Source organism: Nanorana parkeri, unplaced genomic scaffold (assembly GCF_000935625.1).
Source record: "Nanorana parkeri isolate BGI_ZX_2015 unplaced genomic scaffold, ASM93562v1 scaffold540, whole genome shotgun sequence".
Lineage (NCBI taxonomy): Eukaryota > Metazoa > Chordata > Amphibia > Anura > Dicroglossidae > Nanorana > Nanorana parkeri.
In genome coordinates this window covers 490,431-513,918 of record NW_017306808.1, presented here as the reverse complement: position 1 = coordinate 513,918, position 23,488 = coordinate 490,431, and the positions used below count along the sequence as shown (strand labels likewise).

Below are 23,488 nucleotides of genomic sequence, written 5' to 3'. Positions count from 1 at the left end.
TCTGCATCTAGGCTGTCAACAATAGTTGATTTTTACAATGGGGACCAAACTTTTATTGATAGAAAACGTAAAAGTATTTGAAGAAAAAATAACCACACCGCCTAAAAATTATAAAAAGGCAAAGCTAACGGTGAAAAGTGTTACCACAGCGCACTCTAGTGTTCAGCTGGAAATCATACACACAGATTAGTATAAACATTTGAATCATGGTCTGTCTGAGTCACCTAGAGATTTTAGATTGAGAAGCACCTGAGATTACAAAAGTACAACAAACCTCCTGAAAGAAGCAGTGGCTGACTCTCACCTGTCGAAACACATCCACGCAATTGAGGGAATTTTCTTTTTGGTGGCCTGGAGCCAAATAGAGGGACAAGAGAACAGTGTCCTAGTTGAGGTGAAAGACAAACTACCTTAGCCCAAAAGTCCTCGGCCTCAACACCACCTTGTCCCTATGCAAAACCAGAAAGGGTTCTTGCAGGTTACGGTCCCCAGTTGAGACACTTACCTTGCCAGTTTAGACACTTAACTTGACACTTAACAGCAATGCAGTTATAGTCAGTGACTGTAAATTAGGATGGCAAATCGACCCTTGGGACAGAAAATCCTATCAGGCAGTACCCACAAAGTATCTGCCAGGAGTCTTTACCAGGCCAGCATACCACATCTGCCTGAACCGGTCTGGAGCAATGAGGATCACAGGAATGCCCTTCACCTAGATCCTGTCTGGACCAGGATGCTAATAGGGAAACCAGATTCCTCCGACGACCAAGTCCCCTGCACCAACAAGGTCCCTAAGATCCCTGCCTAGCCTGGCAGGCTGTCATCCATTGTAAGTATCCTCCAAAAGATGGAAGGAAGGACTTACCCAGATTCCTGAGCCACCAAGCAAGGGGCAAGTTGGTCCTTGATGCCAAACAAATCGATCTGTTTAGGGACCAGATAGCCTTGACCCAAGATTACAGAATGTTGAATTTAAAAACGTTAGGAGTAAAACTGGGCAAATGTAACCATCTCAAAGGAGGTTGTCATCAGGTCTAGGACATGCAAGAGCACAACATTTGGCGACTGGAGAGTGTGAAGTTTTGGAGGATGGAACACTCTTGTCTAAGTTGTATCCAGGACTAGACCCAGCTACTCCAAAATTATGAGTCCAGCAATGACCTCTGAAGGTTCAGGATCCACCTGAACCATTGCAACTTTTAGTCAAAATCATGTTGCCTGACTAAACTCATGCTGACTGCTCTTTGAACAGGAGGTCATTCAAGTATCCCACAACAGGAATGCCACCAGAGTGCAGCAGAGCCAATACTAGGGTAAGAACATGGTGAATACTAAAGGACGAGATGAGAGGCCAAAGAGCAGGGCCACAAACTGGTAGTGTAGTCACCTTACAGCAAAATGTGTAGTGTAAGAGTAGGAAACTTAGATATGCCAGAAAGATGGGGACAAGCAAGTACAGTGTCCTTGATGTCCACAGAAGTTAGCATGTCTCCCTGGTGAAGAAAAGGAATGACAATCAGAACAAAGATCCAATCTGGTGTGAATGCTTCTTTTAGGTATGGTAATGATGAACAAGTTGGAGTAAAAGCCCTGAAACCGGTTTGCCACAAGAACTGGGGCAATGACACCTTGATCCCAAAAGTGCTCAGTGGAGATCTGGTAATCTGTGTGGTGACACAGAACATTTGGAGGTGAGAAACGCAGGAGTGGGCAAGGAGTGAAACTCCAGTTTGTAGCACTGGAATACCACCTTCATGCAAGCTGTCCATGCATCCACAATGCTTAACAATTGTCCCCCAACTCTGCACCTTAAAGCAGAGGAAGGCTTGTCTGAGGAATGACAGATTTTGAATTCCAGAACTTGCAGGCAGACAGGGAACCAGGCGTTTAGCAGGTCTCAATGAGGAACTGAAGAAAACAAATGTTTTTTTAACAGTCAGAGAAGAAGACTTAGTCAATGCCATAGATTTCTTTTACTGAGCAAGTTGTGTGCTTTTGCCGCGGTTCGCGTCCTAGATATACTGTATATTATCTAGAATCAATTTGAAGAAATGTTTTCCCTTGAAGACCATGCAAAACAAATGCCTCTTATACAAAAATGTCACCTTAACCAAGGATGCCCACACATGTGTAAAAGCATGAAAACCATGTGATAGCAAAACCGCCATAGTTTGGCAAAGAATAAACACAAGCAGGCTGTTTCCAAATTTCATAATGAAGCCACTGGAGAAAGCGAAGAGTTTGTGATATGCTTAGGGGTAGAACAACCCTAGAAAGAGCCGTTATTTCACTTATTCAAAGGTAGCACTGACCACTGCAGTAAACAGGAAAATAAATCCTCTGATTTGGACGTGAAAACTGCAGGCCCAAATCAGTCAGCACAATTCTTCCTTCAGAGAGGACACAGAATCCATGTACAATAATGGATTTACAGAGGGATCTGATTAGCCAGGCGGCGTAATTAGCAAGTCATTACCCAGTGTGTAATTAGCAAGTCATTACACAGGCATCTTATTAGCCAAAAAGCCATCTCCATGCGCCCTCGTCACCGGGTGATGAGGATGCATGGAGCCAGCATTCTGGCCAATCAGGGGCGGGTGATGACTTGCTGCCTGGCTTCCTGATTGGCCAGCGTCTCGACCAATCAGGAAGCTGGGTGAGTCATTACAAGGCACCTGGCTTCCTCATTGGCCCGGGAAACCACCTCCATGCTCCCACGTCACCAGGTGACGAGGGAGCATGGAGGCGGCTTCCCGGCTAATCGGATGCCTGATTATCGGTATCAATGCATCGTCTGCTGATTGACAGCAGGCAGTGGGCTGGTGCAGTAGCCAGCCTGTTATTGGCTATTGCAATTTGAAATAGCCAATAGCTGGTTTTCTATTGCTTCCAGCCACTGCAGATTGCTCAGCAGAGGAGCCGACCTAAAGAAGAACTTTCTCCTTCAGGTCCGCACCTCTGCTGATTAACAGCAGGCAGTGGGAGGGTTTAATGCCCAGCCTGCTAATGGCTATTGCAATTTGAAATATCCAATAACAGGCTGGCTATTGTACTGCCCGCTGTTTACATGCAGCTGCCGGCTGTTGAATCCTGCTGCTGGCAGATGAATGGGGCAGGGGTTGGCTGATATCAGGCGACTGCCTGCTGTTTACATTCAGCTGGATGTAAACATAATATCGATACCTGATATCTGTTATCGGCTTTAAAGGTGGCCAATCAGTATCTGTTCTGAAAAATCGATATCAGTTGACCCCTACTACAAAGGCAATGTGTTGGCCTGTAACAAGGCTTGGAAAGTACCATGCCTTCTAAAAATACCTAGTGGCACAGATAATGCTCGAAAGGAAAGTATTATGTTGAGAACACCAGAGCAACATATGCATCAGTTTAGGTGGTGCCTAGGAACAACTTCACAAAGAATCCACTGGAGCCTTTGTAGCCAGTTGCTTCGACTGTGGTGTGCATTAGCATAGTGCCTCTGCTCTCTAAAGCATGGAGAAGCTGTGCTGTATGGCATCAACTTGGTGATGGTAGTAATAAGTGTAGTCCAGTCTCTGAAGACTAGAAAAAGCCTGAATATGCTTCACAGTCAACCTGTCTACAGTAGCATGCATAGATCCATAAAGCACATCCAAATGGACTGTAGTGCTGGATTGATTTTGGACTGTAGTTAGGAACTCTGTGAAAGGTGCGTTCGAATCCACCCACTTCTGCTCATGTGCACTCGCTCCTGAATTAGAGCTGCATCAGGTGGGGGCAGGAAAATTGGAAAAACAGTAACATTTCCCCTAGTAAAACCCAAAACAGAAATAGTGAGGAAGCCTACCCCAAGTGGCCAACTTGCAAAGTACATAAAGTATATGCAAGCCCAAAACAAAAGCAAAAGTCTACTCCCCACAAAATGGCCAGTTGTTTCTGTTGAAAGTACCCGCAGCACCAAAGAGAGGAACCATAACTCAGCATAAGCCTGCTAAATACTCAAAACAGTGAGTTGCAGAGACAGGAAGAGGAAAACTGCCTCAGCTCTTGACCGACTGGACAGCTATTTCATAGGAAATACCCAGACACACTGGGATGACCTGAATAGCAGACTCCTGTGTGAACTGGAACACAGACAGGTAGTCCTTGCCGATTGCCGACCATAGCTGTAGATGACTGTAGAAACTTCCAAACCTGTGCTCATTGGCTGAATGGGGAGATTTAAAGAAGAACTTTACTCCATATCTTTAAAATAACAACAAAGATACCTTTAGAAATGTTTAGTAATGACCATCTACAAACGTTATTAATCTTTTCTTCCCCATTCTTCTCACAGTGACTTTTTTAACTAAGGGCAGGTTACTAGATATCCCTTTACTTCCTGGAACTCTGGCACATGTGACCATGCACATCATCTCAGGGGAGGTGAGATCTCATGAGATTACAGATGAGATTTCCTAGTAATGCTCTGCTGATGTAACCTTCCCAGCATGCATTGCTTGGGCACATTACATAGTTTGTGCCAAAAGAGGACCAGGAAATTGTATGTAAATGAAAAACATGTTTATTTAACTAATGAATGTAATATAATTTTATATCAGCTTCTAGGTGGCTGCTGGAGGCTCTGAGCCTCGCCCATCACAGGCGAATTGGTCCCACCCAGAATGGACCCTCACACCCGATTCCCCCAGGACAGGGATAGGTAACTAGATGGGGTACGTCTCACTCAAGGGCAACCTTACATGTTTAAGGATGGTATTCATTTTAGCCATGCTACTATTCTCCATGATGCTCAATTATTGCTGCCTTTGTATGGGTGGTTTGTTCCTCCCATCTTTTTTGTATGTTTCTACAAACTCCTTTGTGGAAAAACTTTAATAAAAAGATATTTCTGTAAAAAATTATTTTATATCAGCATGCAGATCTGTATGCTGATGAGATTTTTAATGAAAGGGAGTAAAGGTCCACTTTAAAGATTTTCAGTATCCAGCATGAATCTGCCATCACGCATTGTCTGACTAGAGAAACTTCCAAGATTTAATAAGTCCAGTATGAAACTACCAGCAGCTGTTGATAGAAAATCTTCCAAAGGAACAGAGACCAGCAGAACTGAAGAAAACACGTCTATTCTCATGAGGATACTAGCAAATAACTGATGCTAATGGTTGGGGGTGGGGTTATCCTGTGCTGTCCAATGTTTTATTTTTGTTGCCAGTGTCCATTTCTCCTGAAGGCAACAGTATGGTCTGAGAGTTCAAGAATAAGAGAATGTGTCCCTCAATGGCCGGAAAAAGAAATAAAATAATTATTTGTATCTAAATATGGCACATTATTTAGTCATTTTAATAACTATGCATCCAATAGTCTTTGGCTAAGTTATAAAACATTTAAGCATATATAGTATATACTAATTGTGGATCACATCCAATTGCTTAGTCAACAGAATAACATACAAACATACAAGATTCCCTACCTGATTTAATTCTTCATCATTGGCTATAGCCAGCAGAATATGTCTGGGGGTGACTCTCCCTTTTTTGTTATCTCTAGCTGCATTTCCAGCCAGTTCAAGAATCTCAGCTGCAATATAAAAATTATGTGTTTATTCATAAAAAAAACATTTAGCTAGAAAGAATCAAACACTAAACTATAATATACATGTGTGATGTTAAAATAATCTTTGCACAGATAATGGCTAATATGCTAGCTATGAATGGTATTTATGGTTTTGCTGGTTAAAGCGTATGCTGTATGTTGGTTTTTTAGTTGTATGCTTTTTAAAAAGAAATAAAAAAATAATGTGTACAGTGTCACATCTCACAGTTAAGTCATTGCCTGCCCGTACCTTTCAGCATTTCTTTACCACTTAATCTGCAGCTGGAGTCCTGATTAAAAAATAACAAACAAAACGAATGCATGTGTATGGGTGAACATGTTTACATTCACCACTCAGTGCCTTACCAATCAATTGCCACATCTGAGGGGAGTCACACACAGCGGAGCTTGCTTAGCCCTGAGAAAATTTGAGTTATAGCAAGTTGAAACTAGCAAAGAAATTTAAGGGTCCTGCAGCAGCAGATCAGGCAGCCGGATAATGCTGGAAAGCTATGTAAAGCTAACTCAGTGTGGCTGCATCCAAAATGCACCATTACTTTCCCAAAGCAGAACTGGGTCCACCAATTTAACTGTCCCCCAAAACAATTACTTCCAAGGCATGCCAACTGCCAAGGATGCAAGCATGCGTATTTCAACTCTCAACCACATCTTCAAGCCCTCAAATTGCTGGTGTCACAGCTAATCACATATGCGGCACTATGGCAACTGCAACCAAATAGAGGCTAAGATGTCACCTTACTTGGCTGTAAAGGATAGAAGGGTGTAGTTCCACTTAACTCAGTAAAGAATCACTTTAAGGATGTATAAAGTTTGCTAGCAGTTGGGCCAATAGGCACGGGCAAAATATAGTAGGTTAAAAAAAAAAAATCCCTTATGGTCACCACACACCTTATAATCTGACCATACAATCAACTTTAGATCTACCAAATCTATGTAGTATGAGGACCTGCCTAGTCTAACCAATCGATTTGTATCCAGTCAGGCAGGCTATTGCACTACATAGTTGTTGGTAGATCTAAAGGAGATTGTACAATCAGATTGTAATGTGTGATCATAAGGCTGATCTCACTCTTATGAGAACATCATCCCATTTGGTTGCCAGTTAATCTATTGATGTATGGCCAGCTTACCTACAGACTGTCTATGGTTAGATGGAAAAAGTGCAACAGATTCCTCCATCTATGCTGAACTGTGTGGATGGAGGAATCTCCCACTGGGCCAAGCTTTAGTATCTTGCTAGTCAGCCCCGCTGGCTGTCAAAATACCTGAATAATGCCTGCATCCAATCAGATTGTTCTGGTATTCAGGGATCTGTTGCACTTTTTCCATCTGACCATAGAAAATCTGCAGATAATCTATAGGTGTATGACCAGCTTAAGACATTCCATTCACATGATAGGAAGTTCCTCTCACTACTTTGCTAAACAGGCGGAATGGCTAGACATATGTTGAATACTAAACTCCATCAGGTCTTGCAACTATAACTGTAAGTAAAGGAAAATTAATGCAATTCCAGTGGTACCTCGGTTCACGAGCGCTTCTGTTCGCGAACAATTCAGTTTGCAAACAGGAAGTTCGGCAAAATGTTGCCACCGTTCGCGAACTCTGCATCCGGTGATGAACACGACCGTGGCCATCTTCGCCACTCTGAAACGTGGTCGTGGCTTCCTATACTCGAGATCGCAGTCGCAGACATAGCTGTGCACACTTACTGCAAAGCTTTTTTGTGTGCTTTTTAGCACAGTACTGTACAGTATTACATTATTCAATCCAGCATGGCTCCCAAGAAAGTGCAGAGCAAGCATGGTGGGAAAAGAAAGTGCAGAGCGGTAATGAAGATGACAATGTGCAGAGCATTAATGAAGGTGACAAGAACGTGCAGAGCATTAATGAAGGTGACAGGAACGTGCAGATCGTTAATGAAGGTGACAAGAACGTGCAGAGCGTTAATGAAGGTGACAAGAATGTGCAGAGCAAGAATGGTGGTAAAAAGAAAGTGCAGCGCAATAATGAAGGTAGAGCAAGAATGGTAACAAGAAGGTTTTGAAGAAAATAATCATTGAATTGAAGAAGGTAATTGTAGAAAAGCATGATTGTGGTATTCCTGTGACTGATCTGGCCTCGGAGTACAAGATGGCAAAGTTGACCATCTCGACTATTTTGAAGTATAAAGATGCCATCAAAGCAGCTGATGTGGCAAAAGGAGTAACCATGTTAACCAAGCAGAGGACACAAGTACTGGAAGAGGTGGAAAAACTTTTTTTAGTGTGGTTGAATGAGAAACAGCAGGCAAGCTGTTTAGTGAAGATAGTGTTAGTGAAGCTATGATCTGTGAAAAAGCCAGGAAATTTCACAGTGATTTACTGCAACAAAACCCCTCTACAAGTTCATCTAGTGATAAATAAATTTAAAGCCAGTAGAGGGTGACTTGATAAATTCCACAAGAGAAGTGGCATCCACAGTGTGATAAGACATGGTGAGGCTTCCAGTTCTGACAAGGCCGCTGCAGAAGCCTACAAGAAAGACTTTGCGGAATTGATGAAGGCAGAAGGATACGTCACTCAACAAGTGTTCGACTGTGATGAAACAGGGCTCTTTTGGAATAAGCTGCTGAACAGAACCTATATCACGCAGTAGGAAAAGGCAGTGCCGGGGCTCAAGCCCATGAAGGACAGATTGACCCTTTTGCTGTGTGCAAACGCAAGCGCCAATCTAAAGATTAAGCCACTACTGGTGTACCATTCCCAGACCCCTCGTGCATTCAAGGAACAGAATGTGAACAAGGCCAGACTGCCTGTCATGTGGAGGGCAATGCGAAAGCTTGGGTCACAAGGCAATTGTTCATGGAATGGCTGCACGAGGTGTTCGCACCCACCGTGAAAAAATATCTTTCTGACAGCCAACTGCCTGAAAGGTGCCTTCTTCTGATGGACAATGGCCTGGCACACCCTCCAGCCTTGGTGGATGATATGAACACTGAGTATGACTTCATAAAAGAGACTTCCTTGACTCTGAAAGGGATCTGTAAGAAACATTTCAATGTCCTCCACTGCATCAACCTCATTGACAAAGCGTGGGAAGATGTCACGTACCAGACCTTGAACTGAGCCTGGAGGAAACTGGCCAGAATGTGTCACGTTCAGTGACACAGAAGAGTCTGATGCATAGGTAGTGGAGGAGATTGTGTCCATGGGCAAGACTACGGGTCTGGAGCTTGTTGAGGATCATAAGGAGGAGCTCACGACGCAAGAACTTGCTGAACTCCAGAGGGAGAAGCAGAAGGTGCTTGTTGAGGAGCATTCCACTGAGGAAGAGGAAGACCGGGAGGAGGTTAGCAGTGATGTGATAAAATCCATTATGGAAAAATGGAATGAGTGCCAGGATTTCTTTGAGAAGCACTACCCCAACATAACTGTGACAAACATACTTGAATCTGATGAACAACAACGTGGTCTCTCATTTCCGGAGGGTTCTGCAGCGCAGGAAAAAACAAGTGACATTAGACAGATTTTTTGCCAAAATTGACCTTGCAGCAAAGAGACAAAGAAGATAGGAAACCCCTGAAGGAGATCTCCCCGATGTCCTTATGGAGGGGGACTCTCCCTCCAAACAATAACCTCCTCCCCACCCACCTTCCTGTCCTCCATGCCATGTTTGCAACCAAAATCGGTTCGCGACCACATTCGTAGGGGTCAGAGCGGATTAACCTTATTTACATTGAACCTTATGTGGAAATTTGATTTGGTTCGCGACCAATTCGGTTCTCGACCAGAATCGTGGAACCAATTAAGTTTGTGAACTGAGGTACCACTGTATAAAAAGCTTCTGAAAAGAATCTACAACAATTTAGTTTTTCTTCTTAGTTTAGGATGAAATATGAAATTGTTAGAGCCCTTTGTCGAGTTTTTATTGGTGTTCATGCCAAACCATTGAGATTAACTATAACTCTGTCTCTACTTGTTCTGGTGTCCAGGGATGAGCTGAAGGTGCCTCGCTCAGACGCTCACCAAACCCAGCCAGGGATCCAACCAGGACTGCCTGTGCCCTGGCAACGAATGATGCTGTGTTACACAGCGCCATTGGTGGATAGAACTCTTGCAGCTGGGCTGAACAGTGTCACTGATTGCTAGGATACAGGCAGGCTCACTATAACCATGATGCTGTGGGGCTGCATGTGTCCTAGCAACCGATGACACTGTGCAACCCACCAATAGGGGGGCCTATTCCGGTGACAACTAAGCGGGGATTTCCCTATGCTTTGGAGAGATTTCCTCTCACATCCTGTTGTGTCTCTGGGTCAGGAATATAAGCAGACAAAATCCATGAACCCATTGCACTCCTGACCGCTTAACTCCAAAAGATAATCCAATGGGTGCAACGGTGATCAACCGTCATGTATCAAATAGAAGCAGGGACACCGGCACTCCAATAAAAACGTGAAAAGTCTTATTTATTGAAGAGGTGCAACATATCACATAAATCCAACGACCGTTTTCGGGTTCCCGCAGGATCCCCTTCTTCAAGCAGTGGCATGTCACTGCTTGAGGAAGGGGATCCTGTGTGATCCCCTGCGTAATAATTAAATTTTTTTAAATTATTAGTCTCCTATAATACCCTGTTCAGGTGGGGAGAGGAAAGGAAACACTAGAAGCCAATTAGGCTAAATGAGTTGTCAGTAAACATACTGACAGCAGAGAGAAGACTGATGACTCAATAGTGTGCTGTTTTTGCACCTTAGTTGCCCATTTAGCAGCATGTGGGCACATTCTTGACCAAGCTATATTGTTGCTGCAGTGAAGATCAAAACTATGGATGCAAACGGTCTGCGTCCAGGGGCGTATTTATGCTTGTGCGGGTTTATGCAAGTAGCGGCGTACACCTGTGTACAGCCTTTAGATATACTTTAAGATAATCCAATTTACAGGTGATCACTACAGTATAGGTAACATTCAACAACCTATATGTGGAAAAAGATAATAAAAATGTTGAAAAGCAAGAAACTAAGCACACGAAGGACCTGCCAAAAGTAAATGTTGCAATAATTTAAAAAAAATTACTTAATACTAATACACAACTTCCCTTTAAGTACCAAGCAACTCACAAAACTTAACAAGTGTCAGAATTTAAAGGGAAGTTGAAAGACAAATATATGACAACAGTAACTATTGTCCTGCAATACTCACCAGTCAGATACTCCAGGACAGCAGCCATATACACAGGAGCGCCAACTCCAATCCTGTATTTTGGATGTCCTTTCTTTATATAACGCAGCATTCTTCCTACTGGGAATATGACCCCAGCCTTTGCTGACCTTGAGGTCTTTGTGGTCTTCTTTTTCCCACCTCTGCTCGACATCCTAGCTTTGTGCTATCACACTGTAGGTTAATTCAAAGACAAAAAAAGATAAGTATATTCCTAAATGGAACCTTTAAATATAATACATCCATAACAAATAATAACGTAGACAGGGACAAAAGAAATACTGCTGGTCTTAAGCTGGCCATACACTATACGAATTTCGTCCGGTTCTGGATGAACTGGCCGAAATGTGCACATTGGCTGCCACTGTCAGCAACCTTTTGACCAGCATCCATCGATCAGCTGATCAAAGGAGCTGGTGTGAAAATCTTTGCATCAACAGAGTCAGCAGCCAATATGCTGCCAATGGCTGCTGTCAGAATAGAAGGAAACAGCGGGGATTCCTCGATAAATGCTCATAAGCGATGGTGGAATCTAATATTTTCTTTGTTCAGCCCATGGGTTAAACAAATAAAATATTATGGTGTGTAGCCAGGCTTAGATTGATTTATCCCTTCCCAAAACATTTGTTGGTACTAAAAACAGGTCCCATTTGGTTTTGAAGAACATTGAAGTACATTGAAGTAATGGCGCTGTGAACTGCGGTGGTGGTAGATATCAGTGATTGGTGCCAATAATTGAAAACCCTTGCAGAGGCTCAAACGTTTCCCCCTCTATCCAAAACAAACAAAAAAAGTTTTATTCTGGAATTCTACTTAAAGTGGGCCTGGAAACAAGGTCAATGATTAATCAAAACACAAAAGTAGTGCTCGGATCTGATACTTACCTCCTCACTGCAATAAACTCAAGAGGAGGGAGACATAGGGAAATCACTGTTCTTCTAGCTTTAAAATATCTTATGAATGACTAGTTCACATGAAATACATGCTTTCTCTAATACCTGCAGAAAGTGGGTATTTAATTTGAAAGGGCTTTTAGCTAGATGTTTTTAAACTTGCTTGTGTACCAGAGATAAAGTGATTGAATTTGTTAGTACCCCGTGTCTCTCCAGTCTCAGTGATGAATACAGTCCAGTGACCCCACACAAAGGATCTACTCAATCGCATGCAATGTGTACATGGTCTTAAGTCGAAAGATAGCCACTGCAAGTGTCTAAAAATACTATACATTGCCATATGTAACCTCCCTGCCAAACTGTACCCATTGTACTATGGAGTCATATAAAAGGGAAATCCTTTGAATCAGTCAACAGTAAGCATCCATCCATGGAGTCCCCAGAACAGACAATGGCAGTATTACAGGTAAGTAAAGAAAGTTCAGACATATCTGTGTATTCACTTCAGTTAGGTTTTTTCCTACACTATTTGCACAAATACATAAAAGGTGGAGGAAGTGAGTAGTAATTTAGGCATAATACCAGTAGACGTGGTGTATCTTGACTTTGCTAAAGCATGTGATACAGTAACCCACAAACGGTTGATTGATTTACAAATTATCAGTATTGATCAAATTGTATGTACATGGGTGGAAAACTGTCTACACAAACAAATCCAGAAGGTAGTAATTAGGGATGCACCGATACCGTTTTTTCGGCATCGAGTATGAGTACCAATATTTATCTTTTGGTACTTGATGATACCGAGCCCCGATACCGGTACTTCCGCTAGCATGGAGCCAGCTTCCTGGGCAATCCATGCTGATTGGCCGGGAAGCCAGCTTCCCAGCTAATCAGCATCGAGCCGGCTGTTTGGCGTCCCAGCCAACACGCAGTCCGTCTTCCTAATTGGCCAGAAAGCTGGCTCCATGTTGTTTGGCCAGCTCGATGCTGGTAATTCCGCTAGCATGGAGCTGGGTTCCCGGGCAATCAGGAAGCCAGGCAGCATGTCATTACCTGCCGTCTGGCTTCTTGATTGCCTGGGAACCTGGCTCCATGCTGTTTGGCCGGATTGATGCTGATCGGCCAGGAAGTCAGCTTCCCAGCCAATCATCATGGAGCCGGCTTCCCGGCCAATCAGCATTGAGCTGGCCAAACAGCCTGGACTCGGCTTCCAGGCCAATCAGGGAGCTGGGCAGCGAGTCATTACCCGCTGCCCAGCTTCCTGGTTGGCTGGGAAGTCAGCTCCATGTTCCCTTGTGGCACTGCCGGTAAGAGGAAATCTCCCACTGTGCCGATACCAAGTATTTGGACGACAAGTACTCACCCAAATGCTCTGATACCTTTCCCCATACCGCTACTAGTTTCGGTGCATCCCTATTAGTAATAAATGGCTCAGTTTCTAATTGGGCCAGGATTGTGAGTGGAGTGCCCCAGGGTTCGGTCCTGTGACCGATTCTGTTTATCTTATTCATCAACAACATAGAGATTGGAATAAATAGCTCAATCATGGTGTTTGAGGATGGCACTAAACTGTGTAAGGCAGTTAATTCTCAAGACATAAATTCACTTCAACAGGACCTAGATAAAATTGAGGCCAGGGCTGCAAAATTACAAATGCAATTTAATATTAAAAAATGCAAGGTTATCCACATGGGAGCAAAGAACGTGCATGCAAAATAGTACTTAAGGGGTGCTCCACTGGGGAAGTCAGACACAAAGAAAGACCTGGGGGTCCTCAAAGATCACAGATCTAAGCAAAAGTAGGCATTGCCAAGCAGCAGTCAGCAAAGCAAGCAGGATACTATCCTGCATTAAAAGAGGCATTTTGGCAGCAGATAAAAAATATAATTGCACCACTTTATAAATCACTGGTTCAATGTTACCAATCCTCAAGAAAGAAGTCCCCGAACTTGAGAGAGTTCAGAGAAGGGGGGCTACAAAATTAATAAAAGGGGGTGGAAGGCCTGAATTATGAAGATCTCCTCTAGAAATTAAACTTGATCTCCTTAGAAAAGAGTTGCTTGAGAGGAGACTTAATTACAATTTTCAAAATCAATAATGGGGACCACATTTTCAGGAATAAAATGCTTAGACTAAGAACTCTATTAAGGGCACAGCAAGATAATAGATGAGAGGCAGTTTAAAAGACAACCATGGCAGTTTAAAAGACAACCTTTTTTGGCCGTTCTCTTTAAGGTCACATTTTTTAATGTCTTCCTGTAACCAAAAACTGCTGCACTGTGGCAGGGAAACATCCCAACAATATTTTGGGGATCCAGCCCACTGCCTGGTTGACAGCTGGCTCTGCCTCTCTAAGGGCTTGTTCACATGATGTCCGGATTCTGTCTGGACCAGAACAGTTCGCTCCTGCACTAAAAATGCATCCCAATGTATTTTATGGGCTCCAGTTCTCACCAGCGCAGTCCGTTCCGGGCAGAAAAAATACTGCATGTCACATTTTCTCCGGTCCGGAACGCGCACGAACGCAACGAACGGACTGCGCTGGTGGGAACAGAGGCCATAAATAGCATAGAGATACATTAGGATGCATTTTGGGTCTGGAAACAGTCTGGTCTGGTCTGGAGGTGATGTGGTGTGAATGGACCCTAAACGTCAGTCAGCGCTGGAGGAACAGAGAGGGGAGGGGGAAATCCCTGCGGAAAGCAGTGACTGAGAGTCACTGCTCTCTGCAGGGAGAAGATCTGGAACTGAGCGATCAGCGGCATGTGGTTGTTCAGTTCTCGATCTATAGAGCTGACGTGTGCCAGCTTTAGTGTCACACATCGGCTCTAATTATGGGCATGAGTGTATGTCATGTTACCTATAATTCTCCCATAATATCAGACTGCACAAAAGGATTTTTTTTACTGTGAGAGTAGTAAAAATATGGAACTCCCTTCCACAAGCAGCGGTATCTGCCGATAGTGTTGATAGATTCAAGAAACTCTTAGATGAGTTTCTTAATTCACTAAATATACAAGGATATGGGAACTACTAGAGACAGGTATATACACAAACACACGCGCGTGCACACACACACATAGGTTGAACTGGATGGACCTCTGTCTTTATTCAACCTTACCTACTATGTTACAGGAAAGGCACCTTACATGAAAGCATTAGTCATGGAAATGCTGCTCCCTTGGTGTCCTGGACCATTATAATCCTGAGTCTATCTACAGTTCCTCTTGATAAAAAAAAACAGTGGTTCCACTCTAAGGCCTCATTCATACTGCTAAGAGCCTGCCCGTACAGATCAGTGCGGATCCATCCTGTCTGCGTACGAGTACAGACACCTGCACGGATGTGCAGCTCAGGTGAGTGTCCAGCCGCGTACTCCCATAAAGAAGAACAGGTTGCTGTGTGCAATCACGTGCAGCACCTGTCCTTCCCGGGAGTGTCCCAATATGGCCGTGCACGCCGCACAGATCTGTACAGGCCGGCTCTTAGCAGTGTGAATGAGGCCTAAGACAGAAGTGCACGCTCCTCTTTTGTGTTACCATTCAGGCTTGCAGAGAAACCTCAAGTCCCCAGAAAGCTATGAACAGAGGCCAGGACAGGAAAGCAGAATAAACAGCAAATCTAAAGTCTTGTTAAAAACTCTTTTCCACCAGAACTGCAGCTGCTGATGCAACCCATTTCTCATTCTAATACTCTTTATTTCTGTCGCTCATGAAAAGGTTTCCAGGTGCCTAAACTCTTTGACAGAAGGCAGGGTTTCTCCTATGCCTCATAAGCATCAGTTTCTTTTAAGTTCACTAATTCAAAGTTTAAAATAATTTCTAACATGCAATAAAATAACATGGGTTTTCTTACCTAACATGCACTAGATTTTAGGTGTGTATTCTGTTCTGTATTATGAATGGTTTACTTACTTCTGTAGCAGGAAAAATATGGAAGGGTACACAAATCCCACTCCCTAAATACCTGTCTCTAAGGTACAGTCTCAAACACACACATAAATCTGCTGGTTTCCATGTCACAACAATGCAAATCTGTGTCACCGGTTTGAATACTAGTGTTTGCGCATACAAAGAGGAATTTACTAGTTCTAGCCATTCGTACAACAATTTTCAGGGCATTTCAAACATTTTTATCAAAGAGATAAAGGCAACCTATCTACAAGGCAACTTATAAGAACGCCCAGTCTTTTTATGGTGGTAGGTTGCATTGAGCCATTCAGTTATTTCTGCAATCTACAACCGCGTGGCAATGATTGATGGTGGCTGTATTTCCCAGAAAACTGATGGGTGTGTTCAACACAAAGCTTTCGATTTTCAAAGATGCACACATTTTGGTGGTTGTGTGTAAACCGAGATAGTCTGTCCCACCATTCATTACTGCATTTGACCACTTATATACTTTGCCAACAAGCTTTTCTTGCAGTACTGACTGAATTGTGTTGAGAAACCTCTGTCAAGGTAATGTTAAAGGAGAACTATGAGGTGAGTGCTTTTCACTCAGCTCATAGTTCTAGCCGACCTGTGACAATGAGACTGTCACAGGTCGGCTCAGTAGATCGGGAGGTGAGCGAACACATACCGGGTTCGCTCGCCTCTCGATCCTGTCACGGCTCTCTGCCGTGACAGGGGGAGGGGCTGGATTCCCCTCTCCCTGCTCTGATCTGCCAGCGCTGACTGGCGGAACGGACGGGGGAGGGGGCGGGTACAGCTGGCTCTGGTCATCTACATCGGGATCCGCTCCGGCTGCGGCGTCTCAGTATACCGTGAGCTGTAGCTCGCGGTATACTGAACTTAGGGTAACGGGAGGATGCTAGTTTGTGTCCTCCCGTTACTCTAAAGCCCCGTTCCCACTGCGCGATATGCAAATCGTGCGTTTGTCGCGCGATTTGCATATTGCGCGATATCGCGAGATTTGCCGCGCGATATCGCGTTCAAGCTTGCATTGAGCAAGCTTGAATCGCGGCTAAATCCGCTCCAAAAAGGGTCCTGCTGTAGCGACACACGACCCGTGACAGCAGGACCCTTTGCCCCATTGAAATGCATTGGAGCGCGATATCGCGCGGTAATTTGCCGCGATATCGCGGGAATTATCGCGGGAATTACTGCGCGATAAATCGCTCAATGGGAACGGGGCTTTAGGAGAACTATGGGGAAAAACACTGACCCCATAGTTCTCCTTTAATGCAAACAGCATGAATGTGTATACACAATACACTATTAAACCAAACTTTCCACATGGTAACGCAAAGTGACTCTCCCCACGTGCATAGAAGGTATGAAGGTATGATACCATGTGCCTTTGTGCCAGCTTGGTTGCTTTTCTTTGCATGATCAGGTGGCATGTAAGCTTCAAAAAAAAAAAAAGTAAGACATTACCAAGATCAGACCTCCTTGGATTTAAAATTCTACATTATAGAGTAGCAAACCTGCAAGAGCTGTGCATACTCATACAATCTGAAGTGTATTTCCACTTTTGCAGTCACATTTGAGAAAACCCCTCCTGATCACCCTCCCGTGTTCACTGATCTCCCCTCTGGTGAATGAACCCAGAAGTGATGAGGCTTTCATCACCTCCGGCTTCTGAGCCCATCCTTGTACAAAAAAAGTTAGAGACCATTCACACCAGGGCAGCTCTCAAAAGGGAGGTTTTGGGAGTTTTTAATTGCGCTTCAGCGCTAAAACGCAAACAAAAACGCCCAAAACCGCACTGATCAGCGCAGATCCATTGAATGCTGTATGGAAACCGCAAAAAAGGGTCAGGGAGCAGTTCGGGCGGTTGTTTCGGATCGTGCTGAGCTGCACGGTTGCATGAACCGTCCCCATAGCAATGTATGGGATCGTTTATGTCAACGGATCCACGCGGCTGAACCCTTAAAGTAACACTAAACTCAGCAGTTAAATCTTAATGTATTCAAGTACCCTAACTATTAACAAAAATATCTTATTTGTATAATCTGTCAGCTGTAGATCCTCAAATAATTTCTGAATTAGATGCTGACACTGTCCTTTCTTCCGGAGGGTGGCTACTATTGTTCTGCATGGTCCCTGTGTGTTGTACAGTAGCCGCCACTCTAAGCTCCTGTGATACACTACAATCTCACATGGAGTTTACTAATTTGTATTGAAATTACAGTCTATCACAGGAGTGAGCTTGGAGTGGTGGCTACTTTACAATACACACAGGGACCATGGGGAACAAAAGTAGGAACCCTCCAAAAGGAAGGGCACTATCAGCACCATTCAGAGATGATTTGAGGATCTACAGCCGAGTAATACACAAATAAGCTACATTTTTGATAATAGTTAAGGTACATGAATGTATTTTAAGATTTAACTCCTGAGTTTAGTATCACTTTATATAAAAAAAAATGTAAAGCTCCCCCCTCCATACACACACATATGACCGTTAACACAGGAGTTGGGTGCACCTTTGTATCAGAAATACGATAGCACCACACATTGGGTATCGCCAAGCTGGAGTGAGAGCAAAAATTCTAAGGACAAAGTGCTTCACCATTTCATGGGCACACGCGATTTTGAGGCTTGACATGTTTGGTATCCATTTACTTGGCACAATCTTATAGAGTTCATAGAAATTTTATTTTTTTCCCTGAAAAGTGCAAGTTACATGTAAGCAGCAATTGTTTTAAGTTATGCTATGTGAATAAGAACATGTAACAAATATATAATAGGTGTTATCCCACTTTGACTGCAGTAGTGAAAATACGCTTTACATACCAAACACATTTAAATAAGTCTGGACATTTCCATTGTACAATAGGATGCAGTTCCCCAAAAAGCCATTTGCAATCAAAGCATGCCAAACACGAAGCATTGCATATTATACACTATCTGCCAGAGAATTCTGTGTTGTTGTCCACATGGGAGTTTTGGGTGTTACCACCTACGTTTGCCCTTGAGTTCCTCCTGCCGCATTCTCCGCTAAAGAAAAGCAAACTTTCTTTGTTAAGTTTATAAGTGTGTAAATTATTGTTTTGTATCATTTACTCTATGTGTAATCTCAGCATTGCTAATAAACCTCTAAAGCCCAATTCCAGGCAGCAGTAAAAAATACCCTTCTAGTGGTGCCCTTCCACATCCCCCCCCCCCCCCCCCCGCACTGCAAGGGTTAAAGAAGAACTCCGGGTAAATTTTTTATTAACCCTTACACTGGGGCTACCCCCGCACTGCTAACGGTTAACTGCTCATTTTTGTCTAGGGAGGAAAACAAAGATATACTCGCCCAATCATCGTAGTCGGCCAGCTGTGACAGCGCTCCCTCCTGTCTATCTCCTACTACACTTTAGCGATGGTATGTCCCTCAGCGCCCTCACGTTCTATATACTGTGTATTGGACGTAATTATTTATGGGACCTTAGACCGATGCAGTGGAGGGGGGGAGAGAGGCTCCAGGGACAACTACAGGACCGGTTCCCCATAGCCGCCTCTTCAACGTTCCTCCTGTGGCAGACTGTCTGGCTTCATCACATACAATGCAGGACCAGCACTCCTGCATTGCCCGTGAGGACAGCGAGGGTCCGTCCACATTTGGGATCTCAGAGAGTGGAGAAGAGAGCCGGTTGCCTAGGGAACAAGGAATTAGGTATATAGTACTGGTTTTTCTAATCCCCCTAGACAAAGTGAGTATGTAACACTTGTAGGGCATGGGGTTGGGGGTGTCAATGCAAGGAAATTCTTTTGCCAGAGTGCTACAGTTCGGTGGCTAACAATACAGCATAGCAAAGCCTGCCTTGTGGCTCAGTTTGTCTTAATCTACACACAGGATGGATGAGTCATTAAAGCTGAAGTCTGGGCACAAACATTTTCATTTAAATATGCCCGCAGTTCCAATGCATTCCAGACAAGACAAAATGAGACATGCAGTATTTTTCTGGTCTGATCTGGTCTGGAAGGGAGTGCACTGGTGAGGTCAGAAATAGCATAGGGATACATTAGGATGCATGTTGGGTCTGGAAACAATCTGGTCTGGTCTGGTCTGGAGATGATCTGGACTCGATGGACTTGTGTCTTTTTTCAACGTGACTAACTGTGTAACTATGGATGTGGTGAATGGGCCCTCCGGAAATCTATAATTCTATAAAGGAAGAGGGTTAAGTAATCTTCAGGCCTAAAATGTGCATTTCAACATTGAAAAGGTTAAAGCATAAACCAGCGTTTGGCAACTACGCCACTCCAGCTGTGCTTTAACTACAAAACCCAACATGCCTCTGCCTCTGGGAGTCATGCCTGTCAGTCCTGCAATGCCTCATGGAACTTGTAGTTCAACAGCAGCTGGAGAGCCGGAGTTTCACTCCTTGCTATAGCCAAACATAATTCTTTAGTATTGGATGAAACAGGGAAGGTTTAAAGCACCTTTCAGGTTTTTTTCTGTCCCCTCTATATAGATTCCCCCCTGTATGTCCTGGTGGATATTGTCATAGGGAAAGAAAGTGACAGTAAATTCAAATATAGCACAGCTGTCACCAAACCAAGAGGTGAGGGGTAAACTTCCAATGGGAGCACTGGTGGCAACTGCCTAGCCCCATTCACACTTCAGTGTCAGCGTTTGCAGACAATATTGAACCTTTATTCAGGCCTGAGCGCTTTTGTTTTAGCCAAAGGAAAGCGAGTTACTAGGATAACCAGATGGTTAAGGTCATGCATTATTCAGGTGTTTTCTGGGGCCAAAAATATGTGATTCTGCCTAAAAAGAAGCTCATATATGCGCACACCATCTCCAGATCAGTTTTGGATGCGTTTCCACAAATGTGTTTATGTGCATTTTTGACGCATTTTGGGCTTTGCTTTAAGCATGTGCCAGTGCGTTTACATTTATTATTTATTACAGCTATTTATATAGCGCTGGCAATTTACGCAGCACTTTATATACTGCACATTCACATTAGTCCCTGGTCTCAAGGAGCTTACGATCTAAGGTCTTTATATCTCATGCAAACATGAACCGGGGACCCTCAGTGCTGCAAGGCAGAGGTGCTAAGCACTACCCCACTGTGCTGCCCATGTTTATATATGTTTTTGTGCATTCCGGTGTGAAAAATGCATGCTTCCTTTTAAAAGCTCTGGAAGATGGTGTGAACAAGCCCTCAAGCAGCATGTGAGCTCAGGTGTGAAGAGGCACACTAAGTGTTGCCAAATCATGCAACACAATGTTCAGGTGTAAATGGGGGATAAAAAGGGGAACAGACAGGAGATGTGAACCTTGCTTACTGTGTTAAAAAAAAAAAAAACGTTTTGGCTATACATACAAAGGCTGCGAAAAAACAGAGTGGTGACGGGCACGCACGCACGCTCACACACACTATACGTCATCATTCACTCCTCTGCGGAAGGCACCACCATTCATTTGAATGTGCCACCTACTGCAGCTAAATCACACTGAAGGAAGTGCGTGCAGCTTTATTTTAAAATCACATCAAATGGTAATGGGTTACCATGCGATGTGGTGCAATAGCTAGGTGCGTTGGGGTGCCATTAACAAATAATGCCACTGCAACGGACTTAACATTCCTGCATCGCATAGAGTTGAATAGGGGCTTAGTCTCCATTTACACTTGTGCATTTTTGCATTGGCCAATGCAAAAGTGAAATAAAGTATTTTGTTGTTAGGGGGTGGAGGCTTGTTGTCACGTGCTAAAACACATGAAAATGCAAGTTCCTGAATTTTTTATGGGCTTCTATTAAAATCTAAGGGGCGCTGTATATCACCAGGAAAAGCCCATGCAAACGCAGTGCGTCATTGTTGTACAGGTGTGAACGGGCACCATAAAGAATTCATAGGATTTACATTAAAGGGCATTGTAGCGCTACGGCAGACGCACAAAAAAATCACACTGGTGTGAATTCATTAAATTCAGAACTAGAGTAATAAGATGTCATCAGTTGTATGATTTTACCAGTTGACATGTTTACAAATACAGTGTTCTGTACAGAAGAATAAAGTCATAACACATCTGCCTTCTCAGCAATCCTTGTTTACATTACTTGTGATAAACAGAACACACACAGATGACTGACTGATCACTTCCTAGTCCCCAGCTACCTGTCCTAGTTGGATTTCTCATTTTCCAGCGCCTTCTGCCTGACAGAACAATTCCCTAACTGTATGTGCACAAAGTGACAGTCTTCCTGCTCCGTGCCGTCAGCCTATGTCAGCGCCATAGCGGAGAGACAAACAGGTGCAGGAACATTTGGAAGGATTACAAAACAAGCAGGTGGCCCCGCTTCCACACAACACCTTGTGCCTGATCTGTTTCACTGGCTTTCTCCCGAGCTGCCAGCAAGCAGCAATGAGATCTCCAGTGCATGTCAGTTACTTACAGTACAGCTTCCCAGCAATATGTCTACTGTGCCTTTTTTTTTTCAGTCCCTGTATGAGCTGAGAGGACTAGGCTGTGTCTGTGAACTCCCACAATCCACCGCGGCCGGGAGCGTCACATCCCATCCTCTACTGTACACAGAGGCTGTCAGTGAAGACAGAGCAATGGAAATGTCTCATTGCAGTCAGCTCTCCGGCTTCCCCTTACTACTGTGCTCATGACAATGTAACGCTCATCTCTATTGGCCGTGCTCTAGTCTTCCTCATTGGTAAAATATAAAGTTTACTTCCATTGGCCAGCGATATGTCCCTGCCTCGTATCCCTGGCCGTTTGATACTGTACACTGCATTCCTGTCCTTTGCATCCAACAAGCAGGAGCACTGAACAGCTTGGATCAAAGCCTGGGAAGACTAGAGGAAGGTGTGGTGACCACACAGATATCCATATGATCATTCATTGCCACTTAAATTATCGAATTGAGTAAAATCAGCTTTTAATATCAATGCAGGGAACTTGGATTGGATGCAATGGAATGTTATCTATTGCTTTGAATCGATTAATCAAATATCTGTATTTGTCAGACAACCAATCTCATACTTCAGGGCACCGCTGCACAGTGCAGAGACCTGAATGGAGTGTACTGTACAATCCAAGTCAAGTCAAAGTGACATTAAACCCTCAGATTTTTTAACATAAACCAATACTGTAATGTGTGCCCAACTGTAATCCATGGTTGTTTCCCTTCTCTTTGCTGCTCTTCCTTTTAAATCCTCATGTCTTCTCGTGCTTGGGGAGAACTTCCCTTTTCAGCTCAGGGCCTCTTCCTGTAGTGCTGGCTCAGGTAGCAAGCCCATACAAACGTATACACAGACACCGTGTATCCATTCCTGAGACAAGGCAGTCTGCTGCAAAACAGAATTTCTGCAGAGCATGAGAATAGATACAGATTTAAAAGTAAGAGCAGGCTCCAGAAGGGAAACAACCATGGATTAGAGTAAGGCACACATTAAAGTATTGTTTTATGTTAAAAAATCTGAGGGTTTAATGTCACTTTAAACTCAGGAGTTAAACCTTAAAAATACATTCAAGTTTATTAACAAAAATGTATCTTATTATTTGTGTATCACTCGGCTGTAGATCCTCAAATCATCTCTAAAATGGTGCTGACACCGTCCTTCCTTCTGGAGCTCCAAGCTCACTCCTGTAAAGGACTACAAACTCACGTTTAGTTTTCTAATTTATCTGAAAGGTGAGCCATGATTGGGCAAAGTCATCATGACCTCACCCAATCATGGCTCTTAAGGTGCCCATACACTGCACTGCACCTGTATAAAAGGGCGTGGCCACCGGGTATCCACCAGTATGATCGGGCATTCGTATTTCCGCATCTAGGGACGCCATACCATATCCTCCTGGTCTAGGATGTGTGTGGGCATGTAGGAGTTGCCCTGACGCCT

The 23,488-nt window shown here is 43.7% G+C and overlaps 1 protein-coding gene across 3 annotated transcripts in view; it reads right to left on the bottom strand.

Annotated features, from left to right (window-relative positions):
• LOC108791296 (core histone macro-H2A.1) overlaps positions 1-22,243 on the bottom strand; it is a 95,323-nt gene extending 73,080 nt beyond the window's left edge. For all 3 annotated transcript variants that reach the window (XM_018561737.1, XM_018561739.1, XM_018561738.1), the window contains exons 1-3: positions 22,033-22,243; positions 10,779-10,970; positions 5,453-5,559 (exon numbers count right to left, since the gene is read on the bottom strand). In XM_018561737.1, the coding sequence (XP_018417239.1) occupies positions 5,453-5,559; positions 10,779-10,950 (279 nt within the window). In that variant the 5' untranslated portion in view covers positions 10,951-10,970; positions 22,033-22,243. The remainder of the gene's footprint in view (positions 1-5,452; positions 5,560-10,778; positions 10,971-22,032) is intronic.
• Between the last annotated feature and the right edge of the window lie 1,245 nt (positions 22,244-23,488).